Source organism: Salvelinus fontinalis, chromosome 1, assembly GCF_029448725.1.
Source record: "Salvelinus fontinalis isolate EN_2023a chromosome 1, ASM2944872v1, whole genome shotgun sequence".
In the NCBI taxonomy this organism is placed as follows: Eukaryota; Metazoa; Chordata; class Actinopteri; order Salmoniformes; family Salmonidae; genus Salvelinus; species Salvelinus fontinalis.
The window spans coordinates 25975880-26000797 of record NC_074665.1 but is presented as its reverse complement, the minus strand read 5'-3'; the positions used below and the strand labels follow the sequence as shown (position 1 = coordinate 26000797).

At 45.5% G+C, this 24918-nt stretch overlaps 1 protein-coding gene across 1 annotated transcript in view; it reads left to right on the top strand.

Moving 5' to 3' along the window:
• Positions 1 to 24918, top strand: part of LOC129851269 (latent-transforming growth factor beta-binding protein 1-like) — a gene marked incomplete in the record, with an annotated part of 125108 nt that overhangs the window by 32341 nt on the left and 67849 nt on the right. The window contains 2 exon segments of the mRNA XM_055917694.1: positions 1263 to 1396; positions 16276 to 16443. Coding sequence (XP_055773669.1) covers positions 1263 to 1396; positions 16276 to 16443 — 302 coding nt within the window.

Below are 24918 nucleotides of genomic sequence, written 5' to 3'. Positions count from 1 at the left end.
ACACCAGGAACACACAATCCCTCCATCAGTGCTCAGACTGTCCGCAATAGGCTGAGAGAGGCTGGACTGAGGGCTTGTAGGCCTGTTGTAAGGCAGGTCCTCACTGGCAGGTAGCCTAGTGGTTAGAGCGTTGGACTAGTAACTGAAAGGTTGCAAGATCAAATCCCTGAGCTGACAAGGTAAAAATCTGTTGTTCTTCCCCTGAACAAGGCAGTTAACCCACTGTTCCCCTGTAGGCCATAATTGAAAATAAGAAGTTGTTCTTAACTGACTTGCCTAGTTAAATAAAGGTAAATAAAAAATGTTTTAAACATCACCGGCAACAACGTCGCCTATCGGCACAAACCCACCGTCGCTGGACCAGACAGGACTGGCAAAAAGTGCACTTCACTGACGAGTCGTGGTTTTATCTCACAAGGGGTGTTGGTCAGATTTGCGTTTATCATTGAAGGAATGAGCATTACACCGAGGCCAGTGCTCTGGAGCGGGATCGATTTGGAGGTGGAGGGTCCGTCATGGTCTGGGGCGGTGTGTCACAGCATCATCGGACTGAGCTTGTTGTCATTGCAGGCAATCTCCACGCTGTACATTACAGGGAAGACATCCTCCTCCCTCATTTGTTAACCTTCCTGCAGGCTCATCCTGACATGACCCTCCAGCATGACAATGCCACCAGCCATTCTGCTCGTTCTGTGCGTGATTTCCTGCAAGACAGGAATGTCAGTGTTCTGCCATGGCGAAGAACCCTGATCTCAATCCCATTGAGCACGTCTGGGACCTGTTGGATTGGAGGGTGAGGGCTAGGGCCATTCCTCCCAGAAATGTCCGGGAACTTGCAGGTGCCTTGGTGGAAGAGTGGGGTAACATCTCACAGCAAGAACTGGCAAATCTGATGCAGTCCATGAAGAGGAGATGCACTGCAGTACTTAATGAGGCTGGTGGCCACACCAGATACTGACTGTTACTTTTGATTTTGACCCCCCCCCCCCCCCCTTTGTTCAGGGACAGGTTTCTGTTAGTCACATGTCTGTGGAACTTGTTCAGTTTATGTCTCAGTTGTTGAATCTTGTTATGTTCATACAAATATTTACACATGTTAATTTTGCTGAAAATAAACACAGTTGACAGTGAGAGGACGTTTCTTTTTGTGCTGAGTTTAATTGTTCATGTATTATTTCAAGGACGTGAACACAGTGGATTATGTGCATAGATTAAATTGTTCTTTACAGTGTTTGACAGGTTTTTTTTCTTCTCCCTTACAGAATCCAGCCTGGTAGCCAGCAGTTTGTCCGGAAGCACAAGTACTACCACACACAAACCACACACACCCAGACACATGTCCAGCATCAGCCTGACAGACCCATTCCCCTGACAGTGGGACACAACCCCATCCACGGTGAGTAGCCCACCTCCTTTACCCCATTCTGTTACTGTATTAACTTAACCTAAGCTCCATAAGAACTGGAAAAGAGCGCCACCATGTGGTGGTTTCCGAAAGAGGTGCTGGTTTAGATTATAGGTACAACTGTCCCAGGGTCCCGTTTAGAGGACAGAAATACAATCCACACTTTATTACCACACAGCAAACAGGAAGAGGAATAGAATCAGTGAAAGTGATAGTGGTTTTCTGCAGGACAGAAGGAACAGGAAATATATATATATTACAACAGTGTGGTAGCTGTGTTGGCTACACAGTAGTAATAGCAGTGATGCAATATATACAAAGCAGCAATGGCATAGCAATGGGCTAGCACATGATAGTAATGGCTATAGTAGTGTTAGCGGTGCTAGCATGGGAATATTATTGTCTGGTAATAAATATTCAGTAATACACAGGGGCTAGTAAGCTAACATGCTACAGAGTAGTAATGCAGGTGAACAGGCTACACAAGACAAATGGTATCATGCTGTAGTATGGGCTAGGATAGCATAGGCAGTATAGAACAGGATGCAATTAGTGACTAGCATAGTATACAATATGTACAGTGGGAGCTAGCAGGGCTATAGGTAATAGCACACAGTAGTACAGTTGAAGTCGGATGTTGACATACACTTGGAGTCATTAAAACTCGTTTTTCAACCACTCCACACATTTCTTGTTAACAAACTATAGTTTTGGTAAGTCGGTTAGGACATCTACTTTGTGCATGACATAAGTAATTTTTCCAACAATTGTTTACAGACAGATTATTTCACTTATGTGACTCACTGTGTCACAATTCCAGTGGGTCAGACGTTTACATACACTAAGTTGACTGTGCCTTTAAACAGCTTGGAAAATTCCAGAAAATGATGTCATGACTTTAGAAGCTTCTGATAGGCTAATTGACATCATTTGAGTCAATTGGAGGTGTACCTGTGGATGTATTTCAAGGCATACCTTCAAACTCAGTGCCTCTTTGCTTGACATCATCGGAAAATCAAAAGAAATCAGCAAAGAATTGTAGACCTCCATAAATCTGGTTAATCCTTGGGGGCAATTTCCAAACACCTGAAGGTACCACGTTCATCTGTACAAACAATAGTACGCAAGTATAAACACCATGGGACCATGCAGCCGTCATACCGCTCAGGAAGGAGACGCGTTCTGTCTCCTAGAGATGAACGTAATTTTGATGCGAAAAGTGCAAATCAATCCCAGAACAACAGCAAAGGACCTTGTGAAGATGCTGGAGGAAACAGGTACAAAAGTTTCTATATCCACAGTAAAACAAGTCCTATATCGACATAACCTGAAAGGCCGCTCAGCAAGTGTGCATGGGGACAAAGATTGTACTTTTTGGAGAAATGTCCTATGGTCTGATGAAACAAAAATAGAACTGTTTGGCCATAATGACTATTGTTATGTTTGGAGGAAAAAGTGGGATTCATGCAAGCTGAAGAACACCATCCCAACCGTGAAGCACGGGGTTGGCAGCATCATGTTGTGGGGGTGCTTTGCTGCAGGAGGGACTGGTGCACTTCACAAAATAGATGGCATCATGAAGAAGGAGAATTATGTGGATATATTGAAGCAACATCTCAAGACATTGGTCAGGAAGTTTGAAGCTTGGTCGCAAATGGGTCTTCCAAATGGACAATGACTGTCACGTTCCTGACCTTATTTCCTTTGTTTAGTATGTGTTTAGTTGGTCAGGACGTGAGCTGGGTGGGCATTCTATGTTATGTGTTTCTATGTTGGTTTCATTTGTAGTTGCCTGATATGGTTCTCAATCAGGGGCAGGTGTTTTGCGTTTCCTCTGATTGAGAACCATATTAAGGTAGGCTGTTCTCACTGTTTGTTTGTGGGTGATTGTTGCTGTGTCTGTGTATGTCGCACCACACGGTACTGTTTCGTTTTTTCATTTATTTTCGTGTGTTCATTCCTGTTCAAGCCGAATTCCTTCAGCCTCCTGAGGTTGAAGAGGCTCTGTTGCGCCTTCTTCACCACACTGTTTGTGTGGGTGGACCATTTCAGATTGTCAGTGATGTGTACGCTGAGGAACTTGAAGCTTTCCATCTTCTCCACTGCGGTTCTGTCGATGTGGATAGGGGCGTGCTCACTCTGCTGTTTCCTGAAGTCCACGATCAGCACCTTCATTTTGTTGACGTTTAGAGAGAATTTTTTTCCAGGGCCCCACTGCCAGGGCCGTCACCTCCTCCCTATTTCCGGTCTCGTCATTGTTGGTAGTCAGACCTACTACTGTTGTGTCGTCTGCAAACTTGATGATTGAGTTGGAGGCGTGCGTGGCCACGCAGTCATGGGTGAACAGGGAGTACAGGAGGGGGCGGAGCACGCAGCCTTGTGGGGCCCCTGTGTTGAGGATCAGCGAAGTTTAGGTTTCGTTTCCTACCTTCACCACCTGGGGGCGGCCCGTCAGGAAGTCCAGGACCCCACAGGGCGGGGTTCAGAACCAGGGCACAACAGTAGTAGGTCTGACTACTAACAATGACGAGACCGCAAACAGGGAGGTGAGGGCTTAACCTGTCTAGGATCAGCGTGGCGCTAGCGGCACACCCCCCCCCCCCCCACTGAAAAACCAGTGCCGCGAAATTCAAAAAAAATATTTTTTTTAAATATTTAACTTTCACACATTAAAGTCCAATACAGCTAATGAAAGACACAGATCTTGTGAATCCAGTCAACATGTCCGATTTTTAAAATGTTTTACAGGGAAGACACAATATGTAAAGATGTACATCTATTACCTAAAAACACATTAGCATAATCCACCATCTTTTATTTGTCCACCAACACCAGTAGCCATCACCAATTCGGCTAAACTAAGATATTTATAGCCCCTAACCAACAAAAAAACTCATTAGATGACAGTCTGATAACATATTTATGGTATGGGATAGGTTTTGTTAGAAAAAAGTGCATATTTCAGGTAGATGGCATAGGTTACAATTGCACCCACCGTCACAAATGGAATAGAAAAACTACTTAGAGCAACGTGTTTACCTACTTACTAATCATCAAACATTTCGTAAAAATACACAGCATACACGAATCGAAAGACACAGATCCTGTGAATACAGACAATATTTCAGATTTTCTAAGTGTCTTACAGCGAAAACACAATAAATCGTTATATTAGCATAGCACATAGCACATAGCAGCCCAGCATTGATTCTAGCCAAAGTGAGCGATAAAAGTCAACATCGCCAAAAGATATTAATTTTTTCACTAACCTTCTCAGAATTCTTCCGATGACACTCCTGTAACATCATATTACACAATCCATATAGAGTTTGATCGCAAATGTTTATATTTAGCCACCAAAATCATGGTTAGACAATGTGAAATGTAGACAAGCTGGTCAGAAAATGTCCTTGCGCCACTTAGACAGTGATCTACTCTTATACATAAATACTCATAAACGTGACTAAAAAATATAGGGTGGACAGGGATTGATAGACAATTTAATTCTTAATACAATTGCGGAATTACATTTTTTAATTTATCCTTACTTTTCAATACAGTTTGCGCCAAGCGAAGCTACGTCAAAAAACATGGCGTCCTAAGCCACTAAAATGTTTCGACAGAAACACGATTTATCATAATAAAAATGTCCTACCTTGAGCTGTTCTTCCATCAGTATCTTGGGCAAAGGATCCTTTCTTGGGAGTAATCGTCTTTTGGTGGAAAGCTGTCCTCTTGCCATGTGGAAATGCCAACTGCGTTCGGGATGAACTGAAAGCGTGCCCAGCTATTCACAGCGTTAAAGAAATAAATGTCCCAAAATCGCACTAAACGGATATAAATTGCTATAAAACGCTTTAAATTAACTACCTTATGATGTTTTTAACTCCTATAACGAGTGAAAAGATGACCGGAGAAATATAACAGGCTAAACTAACGCTTGGAACAGGAGAGGGTCGGTGTCCTCCACGCGCGTGACGCACCAAGAAAAGACTTGCTAGCTACAGGGTTTTTTGATTTATAGGGCCTGTGAACGCGCAATCGACCCCATTGGAATCGTCATCACGTAAAGGCATCCAGGGGAAGACGTAAGAAGTGTCCGTACAGTCATAGCAATGACAGTGCCCTTTTAACTGACTTCAGAACAGTGGCCAACATTTCTGAAATCTGAATCCATGTCAGGGAAATTGCTGTAGAATGGGCTCTGTTCCACTTAGAGACAAAATTTCAACTCCTATAGAAACTATAGACTGTTTTCTATCCAATAATAATAATAATATGCATATTGTACGATCAAGGATTTTGTGGGAAGCCGTTTCAAAAATTACCCAATTAGCATAAATAGTCTCAACAGCGCCCCCATCCTCAACAGGTTAATGATGAGCTTAGAGGGTACTATGGTGTTGAAGGCTAGCTATAGGGAATGAACCCAACCCAACCCAACCAAGACACACTGCTTTTTGACACAATGCCAACTTAACCCGTAAGCCAGCCACACCAATGTGTCACTATTGGGGCGGTAAGCAAATTGAAGTGGGTCTAGGGTGTCAGGTAAGGTAGAGGTGATATGACACTTAACTAGCTTCTCAAAGCACTTCATGATGACAGAAGTGAGTGTCACGGGGCGATAGTCATTTAATTCAGTTACCTTTGATGGACATCTTGAAGCAAGTGGGAACAGCAGACTGGGATAGAGAGAGATTGAATATGTTCGTAAACACTCCAGCCAGCTGGTCTGCACATGCTTTGAGGACGCGGCTAGGGATGCCGTCTGGGCCAGCAGCCCTGCGAGGGTTAATACACTTAAATATCTTACAACGGCCACAGAGAAGGAGAGCCCACTGTCCTTGGTAGCGGGCTGCGTTAGTGGCACTGTATTATTCTCAAAGCGGGCGAAGAAGGTGTTTAGGTTGTCTGGAAGCAAGACGTTGGTGTCCGCGACGTGGCTGGTTTTCCCTTTGTAGTCAGTGATTGTCTGTAGACCCTGCCACATACGTCTTGTGTCTGAACCGTTGAATTGCAACTCCACTTTGTCTCTGTAGTGACGTTTTGCCTGTTTGATTGCCTTACTTAGGTAATAACTACACTGTTTTTATTCAGCCATATTCCCAGTCACATTGCCATGGTTAAATGTGGTGGTTCGCGCTTTCAGTTTTGCACGAATGCTGCCATCTATCCACGGTTTCTGGTTTGGGTAGGTTTTAATAGCCACAGTGGGAATAACATCCCCTATACACTTCCTGATGAACTCAGTTACCATGTCTGTGTAAGCGTCAGTGTTATTCTCAGAGGCTACCCGGAACCTATCCTAGTCCGCGTGATCAAAACAATCCTGAAGCATGGATTCCAATTGGTCAGACCTGTGTTGAATAGACCTTAGCACTGGTCCCTAACACATAGGTGTGAAGTGCCCTATGCCACTGAGAAGGGCTGATGGATTCCTACCTCATCAGTAAAAGGCTACAAAGTTTGTGTCTCTCACAGGCCCAGTGAGAGGGTTAAAGAGATAAGGTTTTTAACAGGAAGGTTAGCTACTGTACTGTACTGACAGATGGCTTTATTGAAGCTCTAACCACAGCTGTATGGAATTTAAGTCTTTGGAAGCTTTGGATGTGCACCTGAAACACCAGGTGACTTTATGATGTGCAAAATAAGCTAAGAAACAGTCATCTTTACTCATAGAGCAGCACTATATTGTCACAAACCTCTGCTCTTAAATCAGCTAGTATTCACGAAGTGATGATTTTGTGAGTCTGAGGCCTTTCCTGCATTTTGCCAACCATTGGTTCTGTGGCGGTAAGCAAAGTCCTCAAACACTTTAAAGATGTTATTTCACAAATTAATTATATTTTTTATTAAAAGTGTCGTCGGCTCGGTTTTAAAATTCCTGAGCTCTCCCAGGCACGGCTTTGCTGGCACGGGGCAGAGACTGGGGACGACTGAACCCGAGGTTTGGAAAATTCCGTGACAGGGTGACAGTCTCTCTCTCTCTCTCTCTCTCTCTCTCTCTCTCTCTCTCTCTCTCTCTCTCTCTCTCTCTCTCTCTTTACTCTTTGAGCAGACTGCACGACACCAGCTAGTGTCAGCAGATCCAGCTGAGCCAATTACACTGGCCTGTTTGTTATTTCAGGGCTGGAGATTTATCGGGCCGACCATTAATCACTGCCAAACGGACACTGTAGTGACGCTTTAGTTAGGTCAGCCTGTCATTATTTTAGCATGGGGTTTGGGCGGCACCCATTTCTCACGTTACGGGAGCCAGTGCGATTTCAGCGCTATGCAGTAGCCTGCTCTCCCTCTGTGGAATGGGTTCCTGCTATACTCTGTGTCAACAGAGTCATATAAAAACACACATAGCCTAATTGGGGAGTTCGGGGGTAGGGGCTGGGGGATAGGGTGTTGCCAGTAGGGAGGGGGAGGGGTTGCACTGATGGTATCCCAATCACTGTGTGGAAGGTGCATTCAAGTTTATATGCTCTTTATTTAGTTAGATAAAATATCTGCCAATTTGTGAAAATGATATGCTATGGTTGAATTATAAAGCCAGATTGTTTATGGTAATTTGAGATTTAATTTATGGCGAGGAAAATAGCATCAAATCATCAATCAAATCACATTTTATTTGTCACGTGCCAAATACAACAGATGTAGAACTTAACATGCTTACTTACAAGCCCCCAAACCAACAATGCAGTTTTAAGAAAAATAAGTGTTAAGTATTTACAAAAATAAACTGAAGTTAAAAAATAAAATAAAAAAAGAACAAAAATGAAATATAACAAATAATTAAAGAGCAACAATAAAATAACAGTAACGAGGCTATATACAAGGGGTACCGGTACAGAGTCAATGTGCAGGGGCACATGTTAGTCGAGGTAATTAAGGTAATATGTACATGTAGGTAAAGTGACTATGCATAGATAATAAACAGTGTAGCAGCAGGATACAATGGGGGGGGGGGTCAATGCAAATAGTTTGGGTAGCCTTTTGATTAGCTGTTCAGGAGTCTTATCGATTAGGGGAGAAACTGTTAAGAAGCCTTTTGGACCTAGACTTGGCGATCCGGTACCGCTTGCCGTGCAGAAGCAGAGAGAACAGTGGCTGGAGTGACTAGGGTGGCTACAGTCTTTGGCAATTTTTAGGGCCTTCCTCTGACACTGCCTGGTATAGAGGTCCTGGATGGCAGGAAGCTTGGCCCCAGTGATGTACTGGGCCGTACGCACTACGTCTATAGTGCCTTGCGGTCTGAGGCCGAGCAGTTGCCATACCAGGCGGTGATGCAACCAGTCAGAATGCTCCCGATGGTGCAGCTGAAGAGCTTTTTGAGGATCTGAGGACCCATGCCAAATCTTTTCTCCTGAATAGGCATAGTCGTGCCCTCTTCACGACTGTCTTGGTGTGTTTGTACCCTGATAGTTCATTGGGGATGTGGACAAGCTCTCAACCTGCTTCACTACAGCCCCGTTGATGAGAATGGGCACGTGCTCGGTCCTCCTTTTCCTGTAGTCCATAATCATCTCCTTTGTCTTGATCATGTTGAGGGAGAGGTTGTTATCCTGGCACAGCACTGCACCTCCTCCCTATAGGTTGTCTCATCGTTGCTCAGGCTGAGTTGCTGTAGTGTCATCTGCAAACTTAATGATGGTGTTGGAGTCGTGCTTGGCCATGCAGTCATGGGTGAACAGGGAGTACAGGAGGGGACTGAGCACCCACCCTTGAGTGGCCCCCGTGTTGAGGATCAGCGTGGCAGATGTGTTGTTACCTAACCTTACCACCTGAGGGCGGCCCGTCAGGAAGTCCAGGATCCAGTTGCAGAGGGAGGTGTTTAGTCTCAGGGTCCTTAGCTTAGTGATGAGCTTTGTGTTGAACGCTGAGCAGTCAATGAATAGCATTCTCACGTAGGTGTTCCTTTTGTCCAGGTAGGAAAGGGCAGTGTGGAATGCAATAGAGATTGCATCATCTGTGGATCTGTTGGGGCGGTATGCAAATTGAAGTGGGTATAAGGTTTCTGGGATAATGGTGTTGATGTGAGCTACAGACTTGAGTGCTACAGGTCGGTAGTCATTTAGGCAGGTTACCTTGGTGTTCTCGGGCACAGGGACTATGGTGGTCTGCTTGAAACATGTTGGTATTACAGACTCGGTCAGGGACAGGTTCAAAATGTCAGTGAAGACACTTGCTAGTTGGTCAGCGCATGCATGGAGTACACGTCCTGGTAATCCGTCTGTCCCTGCGGCCTTGTGAATGTTGACCTGTTTAAATATCTTACTCACATTGGCTACGGAGAGCGTTGTCACACAGTCGTCCGGAACAGCTGGTGCTTTCATGCATGCTTCACTGTTGCTTGCCTCGAAGCGCGCATAAAAGTCATTTAGCTCGTCTGGTAGGCTGGTGTCACTGGGCAGCTCGTGGCTGTGCTTCCCTTTGTAGTCCGTAATAGTTTGCAAGCCCTGCCATATCTGATGATGTAGTAGGGCTTGCAATGACACCCTGTGTAGTAGGATTCAATCTTAGTCCTGTATTGATGCTTTGCCTGTTTGATGGTTCGTTAGAGGGCATAACAGGATTTCTTATAAGCGTCCGGAATAGAGTCCTGCTCCTTGAAAGCGGCATCTCTACCCTTTAGCTCAGTGTGGATGTTGCCTGTAGAACAGCTGGTTGGGTTATGTATGTACGGTCACTGTGAGGACGACGTCATCAATGCACTTATTAATCAAGCCAGTGACTGATGTGGTCTACTCCTCAATGCCATCAGAAGAGTCCCCTAACATATTCCAGTGTATGCTAGAAAAACAGTCCTGTAGCTTAGCATCTGAGTCATCTGACCACTTCTGTATTGAGTGAGTCACTGGTACTTCCTGCTTTAATTTTCGCTTGTAAGCAGGAATCAGGAGGATAGAGTTATGGTCAGATTTGTACGCATCTTTGTGTGTGGAGTAAAGGTGGTCTAGAGTTTTTTTTTTCTCTGGTTGCACATGTAACATGCTGGTAGAAATTAGGTAAAACTTATTTAAGTTTCCCTGCATTAAAGTCCCCGGCCACTAGGATAGTGTCACGTTTCTGACCTTATTTTCCTTTGTTTAGTCTTTATATAGTTGGTCAGGACGTGAGCTGGGTGGGTATGATCTATGTTGTCTGTTTCTTTGTGGGGTTTCTTGTTTGGCCTGATATGGTTCTCAATCAGAGGCAGGTGTTAGTCATTGTCTCTGATTGGGAACCATATTTAGGTAGCCTGTTTTTGTAGTGTGTTTTGTGGGTGATTGTTCCTGTTCGTGTGTTCATCTGGTCTGTGTTCACTAGTTCGGGACTGTAGCGTCTTCGGTTCTTTCTGTCAGTTTGTTGTTTTTGTTCGTTGTTTAAGTAGCCTATTAAAATATGGATTATCATCACGCTGCAGTTTGGTCCTCCTCTCTTTCACCCGAAGACAGCCGTTACAGATAGCCACTTCTGGATGAGCGTTTTCTTGTTTGCTTATGGCTTTATACAGCTCGTTGATTCCGGTCTTAGTGCCAGCATCGGTTTGTGGAGGTAAATAGACACCTACGTAAAATATAGATAACTCTCTTGGTAAATAGTGTGGGCTACAGCTTATCATGAGATACTCCACCTCAGGCGAGCAAAACCTTGAGACTTCCTTAATATTCAATTTCATGCACCAGCTGTTATTGAGAAATAGACACAGACCACCACCCCTCGTCTTACTGGAGGCAGCTGTTCTATATTGTCGTCGTTCAGCCACGACTCATAAGATATCACCGTTTCTAATGTCCTGTTGGTAGGATAGCCTTGATCGAAGCTCATCCAGTTTGTTATCCAATGATTGCACGTTGGCTAATAGGACTGATGGTAGAGGTGGCGGATTACCAACTCACCGTCGGATCCTTACAAGGCACCCCGACCTACGTCCCCGATATCTCCATCTCTTCTTCATGCGAATGCAGGGATTTGGGCCTTGTCCGGTGTCTGAATTAAATCCTTTGCATCCAACTCGTTAAAGAAAAAATCTTCGTCCAGTACGAGGTGAGTAATCGCTGTCCTGATATCCAGAAGCTCTTTTCGGTCATAAGAGACGGTGACAGAAACATTATGTACAAAATAAGTTACAAATAATGCGAAAAAACACACACAACAGCGCAATTGATTAGGAGCCCGTAAAACTGCAGCCATCTGCTCCGGCGCCATTGAAACATTTAAGATGGTATGTTAGTCTTTAGATGGGATCTATATATAAACATCTGTCACATTGTTAGCTGCCTCTAGTCAGATAAGTCTTTGCATGGTAAATACATTGTCTTACTCATCAGTTATTTCATCTAAATGGATAAAAGGCAGCAATTGTTCCTTATGGGCATAAACAGTACACACACTCACACACACACACTCACGTCTGCTGTAACTGGAGCTTGAAGTTGGGCAGCAATGGGATTTTTTCAAATTGCAGCCCCAGCGGTAATGGCATAAAGAGTTAAGCATTGCCTGCTGCTCGGCTCTGTCTAAAATGAATTATTAGCCTCGTTTTCAGTGGGCAATTTCAGATAAAGGAAGGGAGTGGGAGAGAAAATTGAATGACAGAGCAAGGTGATACACTGTGTCATCCAACAGAGAACCCCTCAAATGCTGAAACAACAAGTGTGACAGACTGATATGAATGGGAGTGGCCATCTCCAGTGTGCTGAGCTGTTGAATAGCTGTTATCTGCTCCTCTTAAAGCTCCCCACTGAATAGCCTTGCGGCCCCTTCATGGAAGACACATTATCTTCCATTCACACTTTACGATGTGGCCGAACAGTCAAATGGCTTTTGAAAGTGAGATACATGAATAGTGCATGGCTTGTGGTTGGAAGTGTAGTGGCTTGGAGGATTTCATGATGATTTCCCGTCTCATGGTATGTATTTAAGGTTATACTGTACATCTGATATGATGTACACCTAGAGGTATACTCTCTACTGTGTTGGCAGAGGATATACATATTTTAACCTCCTGTTAGACTTCCCAGGGACGTCTGCTTAGGTAAGTAAGTCATTTGCTGACCTGAAAGTGAATGGCTCCATGGCCGTCTACCCAGACCGTCTCTGTGCTATAAATGGAGCAGTCTGCAGACACAACAGCCTCCGCTGGTCTCTGTGAGTCTGTCTGCGTCTTCCTCCCCTCTCCCCTCTGGGGCCCGTGTGGCTCCTCAGCCAGCCCCAGCCTGGCCACAGAGCTACAAATAACCCCAGTCCACTCTCATACAGCTCCAGTGTGGGACCATCAGTGATATGTCCAGACATCAGAGAGAAGAGAGAGCGAAACGTAGATGGTGAGGAGGGGAGACGGAAAGATGGGACGAGAGGGGAAATACAGTAGCGATGCGAAGTTCGGCTTTTTTTACTGACTCAGATTTTTTCAACTCTTTCTGTTAAATTTTTTTATACTTTGACTAATTTCTTTAATTTGGTTTAGTAATGCCCAGAGCACGCAGGACCCCCTACTGATGAACAAGAAAGAGTCATGATACTACAAGCCTCTCGTTCACTATAGGGGAATTAGATCTGTCATTTGTGACTGAGACTTATAAAGGTATGATTCAAACAAAGTACAGTTTTTGATTGGTAGGCGTAAAAATATGATTATTTCTCTAACTTTGAAACGATGTCTTTGGGGCCGCAACTGGACTACATTGTGGACTAGTCATGGCAGAACACAATGCTTGACTGCAGCGAGGGAGATAAGCACAATATCATTTGCGAACTGCAGCAGCCCCTTAAACGATTAGTACTCGAGTTTGAGTTTGTTGAGCTGTACATCAATAACATTCAATAATCAATGAGTTGCATTCATTCTTGCACCATGCGATCAATGATCAGTTCGAACATGTCTTTTTCTTCTCTATGCTGCCTGCAGCATTAGTTGCTTGGAGCACGTGTCCAGAGCCGCTAAGCCGGAGGAGGGCGTATTAATCCCAGGTCAAACGAACAAGTGAAATGAGCGAATCATGACTCTTGAGTCAGTAAAAAGAGTCATTCAAAAATAATGAGTTGTTCACAAACTGCACATCTCTAAGACACAGTAGAGGTCTTAAACGGGAAAGGAATGCACCTGTACAAGGGCACAATAGAACCCCATCCCCTGCCCCCCGCCCCCTGCCTCCCACCCCATTAAAAAAGAGTCAAGGCACAAAAAGCTTTACTCCATCTTGCGAAACACTTACAGTAGATACACTGGCTATGTCACAATGAATGGCGCCTCAGGCCTTCAGCTCCAAATTGGTAGGGATGTCACTGTTGGCTTTAGCCCAGTGTGCGGTGGTGTTGGTGTGCTACCTGACTGTTGGAGTAGCAGACAGGGCAGAATGTTTGTGCTCCTAAATCGCTGGGCCTGCAGCCTTCATGTCAGCCCTGTCCCACCCAACAGACAGCCTGTCAGCAGCTAGCTATGGTGCCTTGTCTGGGAAAGTCATTCTCCCCGCCGGCCGCTGTCCTTCAGCTCTCCCACACAGACAGACAAACTACCCTCCCGCTCTAAGCTGTAGATCGCAGCGTTGGAAGGCTACATGTTTGGCTTCAAAGACTGCTGTCTTCAACCACATACAGGGAAACATTGGACCCGTAGAGGTCCACCGGGGGAGCTCAAAAGAAGACCCTCTTTTTCCTTGCAGACTCGCTTTCTCCATGCCCCCCCCACATCCCTCCAGTCTAGCCTAGCCTGTGTGTTCTCAGCCCCTTCCTCTTGCGTCCCCCTGCGTCTTCCATGCTGATTGATGTCTGCGTTCTGTCTGAGACGCCCCTCCAGCTTCTCTCTCCATATGCTCCACAGAGCTGGCGAAGTCTACCGTGCCGTGCGAAGGATCTGCTTACGTACACTTATGGAGGCAGAAGAGGGATAGTGGGATGAAGACGAACATGTTTTATCACTGTTGAGGCCAGGGACTCCAAGCTGTGTCAGAGTAGTTAAGGCATGTGTTGAACATGTTGGGGGGGGGGGGGGGGGGGGGGGGGGGGGTTGTCAGACAACAGCAGAGCCTTCTATAGATCTCTATGTGCTAGGGAATGTGATCTGTTTCCAAGGCTTCTCCTGTCCATACATCTCTACACCCCCTGTCAGCGGTGACACCCAGGCCTTCTCTGAATGAACGTGGAAAAGAAAGAGTGCAGAGAGACTGAGCGACGTGAGAGGTGATGTCTAAAAAGGGACACTCCGCTGGCCGAACTCTGCGTAGTCTGGAGCGATGGCGCAGTATAGCAGACACAGAAAGCCCTGGTGTGACACGGGGACCTTTCAGCAGGCAGCGGCAGTTTGATGGAGAGGTTGACGGTTTTCATGTGTAGGACCCGACCAGGAGCCAGAGGCTGAGTGGAGCCTGATATGTCTACAGGGTCTTAAAGGAGTAGAGAAGGTTGTTAAAGCAGACCTTTCCCCCATCAGCTCTCCCATGCCAGCATCAGTCAGAGCAATGCTCCCTCCTACATGGGAATGGCGTTCCTTCCTTCTACTTGGAAATGACATTTGGCAAAATAGACTTTCTAAACTCGTCTTTTAAATACTATGTCTATTATGTATATAATACAGTTGGCTCACGTTTAAAACCAACTGTCTATTAGTCCTTGGCTTTTGACTACATCATATTAGTTCCCCTTTATGTCGACATCTTTTTTTTCTTCATCTTATAGCAAATATTTAGGCAGCCCAAAAGCCTGTAATCCAGTGGTTTTGCCTGCTTTCTGGTTTAGAGAAAAAGCCCTCTCTCCCCTTGGCCATGCTCCCTGCATCTCTGCTCTGTCTGGTGTGAACAGCTGACAGCCGCAGACGAAATGTTGAGCTCAGGAGTCTGGGGTTTTGGGGAAGTTTGGATGGGTGGATGGCATGCAAAGAAGTAAAGACAGGACGTAGAGCGAGACGTTGGTGAAGGGAAAAGGAAGATGTGAATGGGAGAGAAAAAGGAAGGAGAGCTGAGGAACTTTCTATAAAGACTTGTGTCACTGAATGCAGAAAAGTAGAAGGGGAAAGGTTGGAGGAGGGTAGTCTGGGAAGGGATGCGGTAGACCTCGTACAGATGTTTGTGATCAATACTCTTCTCTCTGTCTCGCTAGTCTCCTTCTCTCTCTCTCTCTCCCTCCCTCTCTCTTTCTCTGTCTGTCTGATATGAGGGCTGGGTTTGGTGCTGAGGGAGGGGAGAGGATAGGCGAATGGGTGGACGGGCAGGCTGGTAGTTTCTATCTCAGTGCAGTGGGTAGCCTGTGACTTCATCCTAAAGTGCAGAGAGGGAGAGAGAGAGGAGGTGATCTTAGGAAGAGACACAGCAAAGCATTTTGGAAGAACTTTCTTTCAGACAGAGGTGCCAAAGTCCTAGAACATTTGCTAGGTGGGAGACAGGAAAGAAAGGGAGGGAGAAAGTGAGAGAGAGAAATAAGAAGAGGGAGGGGGGAAGGCAGAGAAACCAGGGCCGACTACACTGCCATGCCCACTCGTTGTCCGTCTTGGAATAAAGCATGGCATTGTGATCTGCCAATACCCACCTCTCAGGGAACTTGACTTTTGATGAAGAATTGGAGTGCATCCCAGAGTTTTGTTTGCTGAGCTCTCTCCCTCTGTTTTTTCTCTTTCCCTCCTCATGTTTCAGAGACGCCACCGGATTTAGAAGCAGTGGGAGCGAGAGAGAGAGGGAATGAAAGAGAAAGATAAAAGGGGAAAAGAGAGACACAACAGGGGTATATGTGCATAGAGAGGACAACAGTCCTTTCAGTTATTGTTTTGACTGAACTCTTTGTTCGTGATCGTCTGTGACAGGCCACTCAAGGTGTTACTAACTAACCAATGGATACAAGACTGACTAGACTCTCCCTCCCTTCCCTCTTCTTTCTGATGGTGTGCTGTGCGTCCCGACTGGCAGTGGGGAACCACACTGGACGGATCAAGGTGGTCTTCACTCCCACCATCTGCAAAGTGACCTGCACAGGGGGGCGGTGCCAGAACAACTGTGAGCTGGGCAACACCACCACCATCGTCAGTGAGAACGGCCATGCCGCGGACACCCTCACTGCCCCCAACTTCAGAGTAGGTGAGTGATCTCTGGTCCAACTTATCATCACCCCTCCCCATCTGCTTCCGTCCTGTGTTCATCCAATGTGGTCGCTGTCTTGTGTCTGGTGCTTAATGCGGTAGAAAGCATCCGGCTTCAGGGTGGTTTATTATGTTGTGTGTGTTGGTGCGTGTGCGCACGATCTGCGTTCTGTATGAGGTGTTAAACTATTTTGATGATTGATGTTTACATTATGTGCCGACACTGTATTTTCCTGCATAAACGTGTAGTATCTGATTTACATGCTATATACCAGGGATTATCAACTGGATTCAGCCGCAGGGAGCCAGAATATAATCACAAATCATTTGTAGACTGCAAATTGACCGCAAGAAGCCCAAACAGATATCAAATTTGGCTAAAACATAATAATTTCAAACCTTGCTTACATTTTCATACGAACTCTATTATCCGTTGGAATACTTGGAGACAGATTTCCAAAATGTAAATCACTTGGAGATGATTTCCTGGTGTTTTTACAGTATTTGATGTCCAACAATGAAAATTGTAAATAATAAAAAATATATTTTTATAAAACAGTTTTGCTCAGAAAACTTGGGGGGGGGCAAATAAAACCATTCGCGGACCAAATTAGGCCAGCGGTCCGCCAGTTGGGGAACCCTGCTATATGCAAAACAGAATATCAAAGTGACTGTTCCAATACAGGAGCACAAAAGGTGGGCGTTCCTTAATGTGTTGCACAGACCCTGAAAAAGTCTATGTTAATCTGTTTCAATCCTTATACGGAGCTCACCACTGTATGTTGCCTCTTGCTCTTGACACAGACATGTGGGGAAACCCAAAGAAAACTAATTCCTGTCTGACTCAGCAGCAAACACAAATAGGAGAGCGCTCGCTCTGCTTCTGTGACTTTAATAATGTTTACATACTGCTTTACTCATCTGATATGTATATACTGTATTCTATTCTACTGTATTTTTGTCAATGCCACTCCGACATTGATCGTCCTAATATTTATATATTTCTTAACTCCATTCTTTTACTTTTAGATTTGTGTGTATTGTTGTGCATTGTTAGATACTACTGTCAACCAGAAAGTCAACCAGAAGTCAACCAGAAACGTCCACCCCAAGTTAAACAGTGAAAAGGCAATGTTACCAAATACAAACTGAGTGGATGTAAACTGGGAATGTGATGAAACAAATAAAAGCTGAAGTAAATCATTCTCTCTCTCTAGGAACACAAGCATTACGCTACATCCGCAACATCTGCTAAATATGTGTACGGGACCAATACCAATTGATTTGTTACTCATTTTGTGGTTCAAGATACTTACTTAAAAAAAAAAATGTATCCTATTTCCTCCCAAATGTTCGTGGTATCCAATCGCTAGTAATTACTATCTTGTCTCATCGCTACAACTCCCGTACGGGCTCGGGAGAGACGAAGGTCGAAAGCCATGCGTCCTCCGAAGCACAACCCAACCAAGCCGCACAGCACGCCTCCAACCCGGAAGCCAGCCGCACCAATGTGTCGGAGGAAACACTGTGTACCTGGCCCCCTTGGTTAGCGCGCACCTGGCCCCCTGGAGCGCGATGAGACAAGGATATGCCTACCGGCCAAACCCTCCCTAACCCGGACGACAGTATGCCAATTGTGCGTCGCCCCACGGACCTCCCGGTCGCGGCCGGCTGTGAGCCTGGGCGCGAACCCAGAGACTCTGGTGCCCTAGACCACTGCGCCACCCGGGAGGCCCAAGATACTTACTTGTATCATCACTAAAGGCCTATATCATGTTGTAAAGTACATGCAAATTTAGCAGCATAACTTGCCTTTTCCTGCACTTTGTGCAGATCTGCAGTCTAGAGTGTTGCTCTGTCCGTGTGACTGTCTCTTTAAATGAGAGCACCTGGCGTAGTATCAGCCTAATGTACCCGTCGAGGCATGCAGTCTGTCCCAGGCCGGCTCTTCCCTACATGCTCCGAGCCAAGAGAGCTATTAAGTAGCACAGACTAGAGCCTAGAAAAAGGAGAGCAAAGTTTTATTTACAGTGTGCGGGCCCATCTCCAGCAGCAGAGATGGACTAAATCTCATGTTTGTTGATCATACCTGAGTGATGAGAAAGGAGGAGGAGGGGGGAGAGTGTTGCTTCATAATAAGAAAAGGTGGGGATGTGTCCCTGCTTGCTACAGGGTGTTGGCTAATTAAGACGCTTACCAAGCCCATAACAAGCTTAAGTTGTTTTGTGATTTGTGACTCGTTTATCCAGGGCGAGTTGCAACTGTACTTTTTACCCACTTAACACGGCACTAAATGCCTGTTGGAGGCTCTGCAAAGGAAAAATGTATTTTACAGTCCTGTGGAAAGAGGGTTAGATCATAGTGGTGGGTTGAACTGTGCTGTTCTTACGACATTTTGTGCAATTAAAACACAATACATCCTTTGAGAATATGATAGGAACAATTTGATGATGTGGGTTGGATTTGGGAAAACAAAGGCGTTGAGATGAGGGGGGAAAAACCTGCCGGTGATTTTAAGCATCTGTCTGATTTACAAGCAGCAGCAGCCTCATTTTCTCCCCATTTCTTTTTGGGTTGCTGCCCTGCCTAGTCAGCGCTCAGGGCTGGAGGCCTGGTGGTTTTGGGCTGCCATATTACCCTCTGTCGCCGGTGGAGACAGCCCCTCAACTCTCCTACAGTCCAACTCCGCTAGACTTGTATGTGGAAAGAGAGAAGGACCCAGCTGCATAGTTTACTACTGTACAGTCTACTGGCTGGTAGATTATATAACGGTCTCGTTCAGTTTCCATATCAGCTCCTAACTGATAACGGAATAACATTTCTCCCTCGCATTTTCTCTGTCTCTGTCTCTGTCTCTGTCTCTGTCTCTGTCTCTCTGTCTCTCTGTCTCTGTCTCTCTGTCTCTGTCTCTGTGTCTCTGTCTCTGTCTCTGTCTCTCTCTCTCTCTCTCTGTCTCTCTGTCTCTCTGTCTCTCTGTCTCTCTGTCTCTCTCTCTCTCTGTCTCTCTGTCTCTCTGTCTCTCTCTCTCTCTCTCTCTCTCTCTCTCTCTCTCTCTCTCTCTCTCTCTCTCTCTCTCTCTCTCTCTCTCTCTCTCTATTTCTCTATTTCTGTCTCTCTCTATTTCTCTATTTCTGTCTCTCTCCACTGTCACAGTATTCTATGGGGGATAAGGAACCCTTTCAGAGTGGTGTTTTTCCCATACCTCAGTGGTCTTTTTAGCGTATTTTGTCCCCAGTTGTGCGGGTTGCCTGTCCAAGTATTGTGAGCGTCCTGGATCAGTCCAGGCTTCATTATTAAAAATGGTCACGACTGCCAGTTCGTTTTGTGTGTTAGCTGCGTTCTAGACGATTTCATCAGATAATTCTTCTGTTAACTATTATACGGCCGTGGCGGGAAATAACACAAATGTATCAGAATGGCGTCTCATTCTTCTCCTGTTCCTATGAACCATGTCATTCACCTACTGACCTTTAACCTATAAGCGCTGTACAGTAATTCACTTTCCACACGCTTGGTGATTAGCCTATGGGCTTACTCTTGCAATTATCACTTTCCTCTCTCTCAACCAATGAGTGTAAATGAGTTTATATGTCAACTTCCCCATGTTCTCTCATATTTGCTGTTTTTCAGCAACAGTTTTCGACAACCATCCACCTCCCACCACCACCAGCTGTACTACCCTTAAAAAGATACTTCGGGATTTTGGCAGAATCAGAGGAACTGATGGATACCATTTTTATGTCTTTGTGTCCAGTATGAAGGAAGTTAGAGGTAGTTTTGCGAGCCAATGCTAACTAGCGTTAGTTAGCGACTTCCTTCAAACTGCATTACTCAGAGACAAGGCCATATCCCAAACTATTTCATCTAATTCTATTTTTCAATTTGTCTCTGTTGTTCATTCAGTTAAACCTGTACTCGATTGAACTCAAGATGGAGGTGAGATGGAGGGAAGCATTTTATATATTCCTTTACCCCTTTTCTTCATACAGCACCTCTACAAATACACGACATGGCCAAAGTATGTGGACATCCCTTCAAATTTGTGGATTCAGCTAGTTCAGTCACACCCGTACACAGCCATGCAATCGCCATAGACAAACATTGGCAGTAGAATGGCCGCTACTGAAGAGCTGAGTGACTTTCAACGTGACTTCGTCATAGGATGCCACCTTTCCAACAAGTAAGTTCCTCAAATTTCTGCACTGTTAGAGCTGCCCCGGTCAACTGTAAGTGCTGTTATTGTGAAGTGGAAACGTTTAGGAGCAATAATAGCTCAGCCGCGAAGTGGTAGGCCACACAATCTCACAGAACGGGACCGTCGACTGCTGAAGTAAAAATTGTCTGTCCTTGGTTGCATCACTCACTACTAAGTTCCAAACTGCCTCTGGAAGCAACGTCAACACAAGAACTGTTTGTCGGGAGCTTCATGAAATGGCCAAGCAGCCGCATACAATCCTAAGATCACCATGCAGAATGCCAAACGTTGGCTGGAGTGTTGTAAAGCTTGCCACCATTGGACTCTGGAGCATTGGAAACACGTTCTCTGAAGTGATGAATCACGCTTCACCATCTGGCAGTTGTGACTGGTGAATCTGGGTTTGGCGGATGCCAGGAGAACGCTACCTGCCCCAATGCATAGGGCCAATTGTAAAGTTTGGTGGGGAAGGCCCTTTCCTGTTTCAGCATGACAATGCCCCCATGCACAAAGCAAGGTCCATACAGAAATGGTTTGTCGAGATTTGTGTGGAAGAACCTGACTGGCCTGCACAGAGCCCTGACCTCAACTCCTTCGAACACCTTTGGGATGAATTGGAACGCCGACAGGCCTAATCGCCCAACATCAGTGCCCGACCTCACTAATGCTCTTGTGGCTGAATGGAAGCAAGTCCCCACAGCAATGTTCCGATATCTAATGGAAAGCCTTCCCAGAAGAGTGGAGGCTGTTATAGCAGCAAAGAGGGGACCAACTCCATATTAACACCCATGATTTTGGAATGAGATGCTTGACGAGCAGGTGTCCACATACTTTTTTCCCATTTCAGGGAAGAGGTCAAAAAAAAAGAAGCTGATAGATTTCCTCAGCTCTCAGGACAATTTCCATAAATGTTCTAATTCCTCAGGTAACCTGTTCAGTTTTTACAGAGGTGAGAAGGACCGGAATGGAGGGGATCCCATTCCATTTTTTGGACGTCCATGTTGTCTTTGGGTGGAGGTAGTTGTCTGGAGGCCTATGTGTCTAGAGTCCTGTGTGAGACTTGATTAATGAGCATTACACACTAATAGTGCATTTAGGCTTTCACTGGGCCAAAAGAGTGTAATCAGGTGTTTGGTCAGTGCCTAATTGAAAGCATGTGAGGCTCCCGGGGAAAGAAACAAGTCTGCAGCTCTCTCTTTGTCTGCCCTGTAAAGGAGAGTGCCAGGTATTTAACTGAAACACTTTCACTAAGTTTTATAGGCTCCCTTCGCTCCCACGTACGCAAGTTATGGCTGGGTGATCATCTGGTGAAGAATAAAACCTGTAGCTATGGAGGAAGGGGAGAGTCCAGCGGTTGGCAGTGGCGGAGCGTGCTGGAGAGTTTATGAGCTGTGCAGCTCCAGCCTTATATGGAGCTGGAGATGGCTGGAGTCAACTGCTCCTCTGGTATCTGTCATTTCCTCCTTGTCAGATTTCATTAGCTTATAATCACCGTACTGTCATTTCCTCCCTCCAAGTTTTGTTTTCTTCTTTGTAGATTGCATTTTTTTTGTCATCCCTACCTGGGAGGCAGGGAAGCGCTGCCCTGTTTTTGCAGTCTCAGTGGATGGGCTGCCTGCGGTGGAGTGGGAAGCGATGGGGGCTTCTCTGGTTGCCAGATCCTGTGCCCGCAGTAAACACCAGGCGCTAGCCTCTCTCGTGAGTCTAGGGTTGCCTTGTCTGGGCCAACCTGCCTCACTGCTCTAACCACTAAGTGGGATTTTTCTGTGAAATGCCAGACACCATGTCTTAAAATCTCATTAGGCACCCAGGGGCCCTACACTGTGTTGCTGCTGACCCAGCCTCCTCTAATCACACATCCCTGGCCCGCGGAGGGAGCACAGCAGCCTGCATTAATGAACAACTTCCAGGGCTCCAGGGCTCCAGTCGTCCCTCTCTTTCCCTCTCTCACTTTCCACTCTCAACCATTTAGTGGATGAGGAGGAAATTAGTCAGTGTGGTTTTGTGTGTGTTTGTCAAGGGTGCAACTTTGGCTTTAGAAGTGGGGGGGGCATAATTATTATTATTTAAAAAAATATGTATCCAGTTGGATAAACACGCCAAACAGCCTACCAACCTCTCGGAGGCGTCCGCGTGGTCCCAAAGCACACCGTTTCCTCGTTTGGATCACATTCCAGTGATAAAACTGGGGGGGGGACAAAAATGCAATTTCAGAATGTGTGGGGGACATGTCCCCCCCCGTCTCCAGTAAAAGTTACACCCCTGCCGTTGGGGTATTTGTGTTAACTGTATCTGTGTACATCTGTGTGTGTGCGTGTCCACAGTCCACCAGGTGAAATAGTCTCCTTTTATTCTGTGGTAGTCAGAGGAAACATCTGGAGCGCATAAGACTGTGGCTGATTTTGGGACTGAGGTACTGAGGTCACTCTCTCTGACTCAGCTGATTAAGGCAATTTAGGCAGTTCGTATTTTAAAAACCTTTGCAGTGATCATGAAACCAAACCATGTACACTGTATCACTAATGTCATGACATGTTGACATTGCTATTAATTATGTATTTGAATATTTTGGGACTACTATATGGGGGGATTCAAATCAAATCAAATCAAATGTTATTTGTCACATACACATGGTTAGCAGATGTTAATGCGAGTGTAGCGAAATGCTTGTGCTTCTAGTTCCGACAATGCAGTAATAACGATTCATTTCCCTTGAATGCTCTTACATTGATTTCCCTTAAGTGGCTGTCTATCAGAAGTGAATCAGATCAGGTCTGATAAAGTTAAATTGCTGTTCGAAAGAGTGGCACTTCCCTTCCCACCCTGCGATGTTTTGGCACACACAGCTCCAGTAGCTTGTTTCCCGCCCACAACAAGATGAGTGTGTAACCATTATGGTGTGGTTAGTGGTTCTAGGGGATGGGTTGACAAAACACGTTCTACCAGATGAAGTGGGGTGGTTTTGGGGGCCATTCACCCCGGTAAGCAGTCTATGTAGTAATGATCTCATTAGGCTCTGGGAACCACAGCTGTGGCTTTTGGTGGAGGCTCTATGACATCATACTGAGGGCTGCGGAGGAGGAGGGCAAACCGGATGTCAGTCAACAAGAGACACAGTTACTCATCACATTCGGCATTGTGATTGACATTTTTAATGCGCGAATGAACCTCATTCAAAGAGACTGGAGATGTCAGGTCACGTGGTCAGGAAAAATGACTGACCCTACGTGCTCATCCAATACGGTTTGATTTGGGTCCCATCAAACCCATGATTATCATGTGTAGATCCTGCTCTGTTCAAATGACCAGTCAGTACCAATGTGGCAAACGGCTTGTCACCCAGTTTGATTAGCCATATATACTCTCTCAAATCACATTTTACATGGATGCTGTCTCTTCCAGACATCCCATATGTAAAAGATGTCTTTGCATATCAAACAGGAATGTCACCTGATGCTCCTAATGCCACCAGCCGCATGGTAATGACATGGGTCAGACCTGGGAGGGGACTGGTGCTGGGGAAGGGCAGAGTCAGAGAGGACTTCAAACAGAACTCTAGAGCAGGTCCCTGTATGGGCCAGATAGAATCAGAGGCAGCAGGGATGTGAGGTTTGGGAGCGGTGTTGTAGTCACCATAATGACAGGGTTGGGGAGAGGCAGATTTATTACAGCTGCCATTGTGTCACCGCTGCAAATCCTACCAAACCTTGCCTGTCCTTTTCTAGGAAAAACACACTAAATTAAACAAATAAACATGGATGCAATATGTGTGCAGTATGGTAGTGACCCGGAGGCACTGGACACAAAGACTCTAGGTCATAGGACAAAGAGCTACTATAGGAATGTTGTTACTATAGTTGGAACATGTATAACTTTCTCTATAATAAACTCGAATGCCTCTTTCAATGATTTTGAAACACCATTTTCATTTTGAAACACTAGCTCACGCTAGTGTTTCAAAATTAATAAATGTCTAAGATTGCCTCTGAAGGTCTGAAAAGTGTGTGATTTAAATGACCTGGATGCGTGAAACATTATAACACGTAACACCACCAGCAATTTTTGCTGTGTATCTTTGTTTGACGTGCTTTACTACCACGTGCAATATAGTGCCAGAAGAGGCGTGATTCCTAGTTCTCTCTCGCTCAATTGATCAAAAGACTCGCAGTTTGCTGAGGAGATTCCTGCACTGGTAGAAAGGACGACCGACCCAGGAAGCCTAGATGGCAGAGACTGTGGTGTTCCCCGTAGGCAGCAGGTATTCCCATTTGAGAGAGA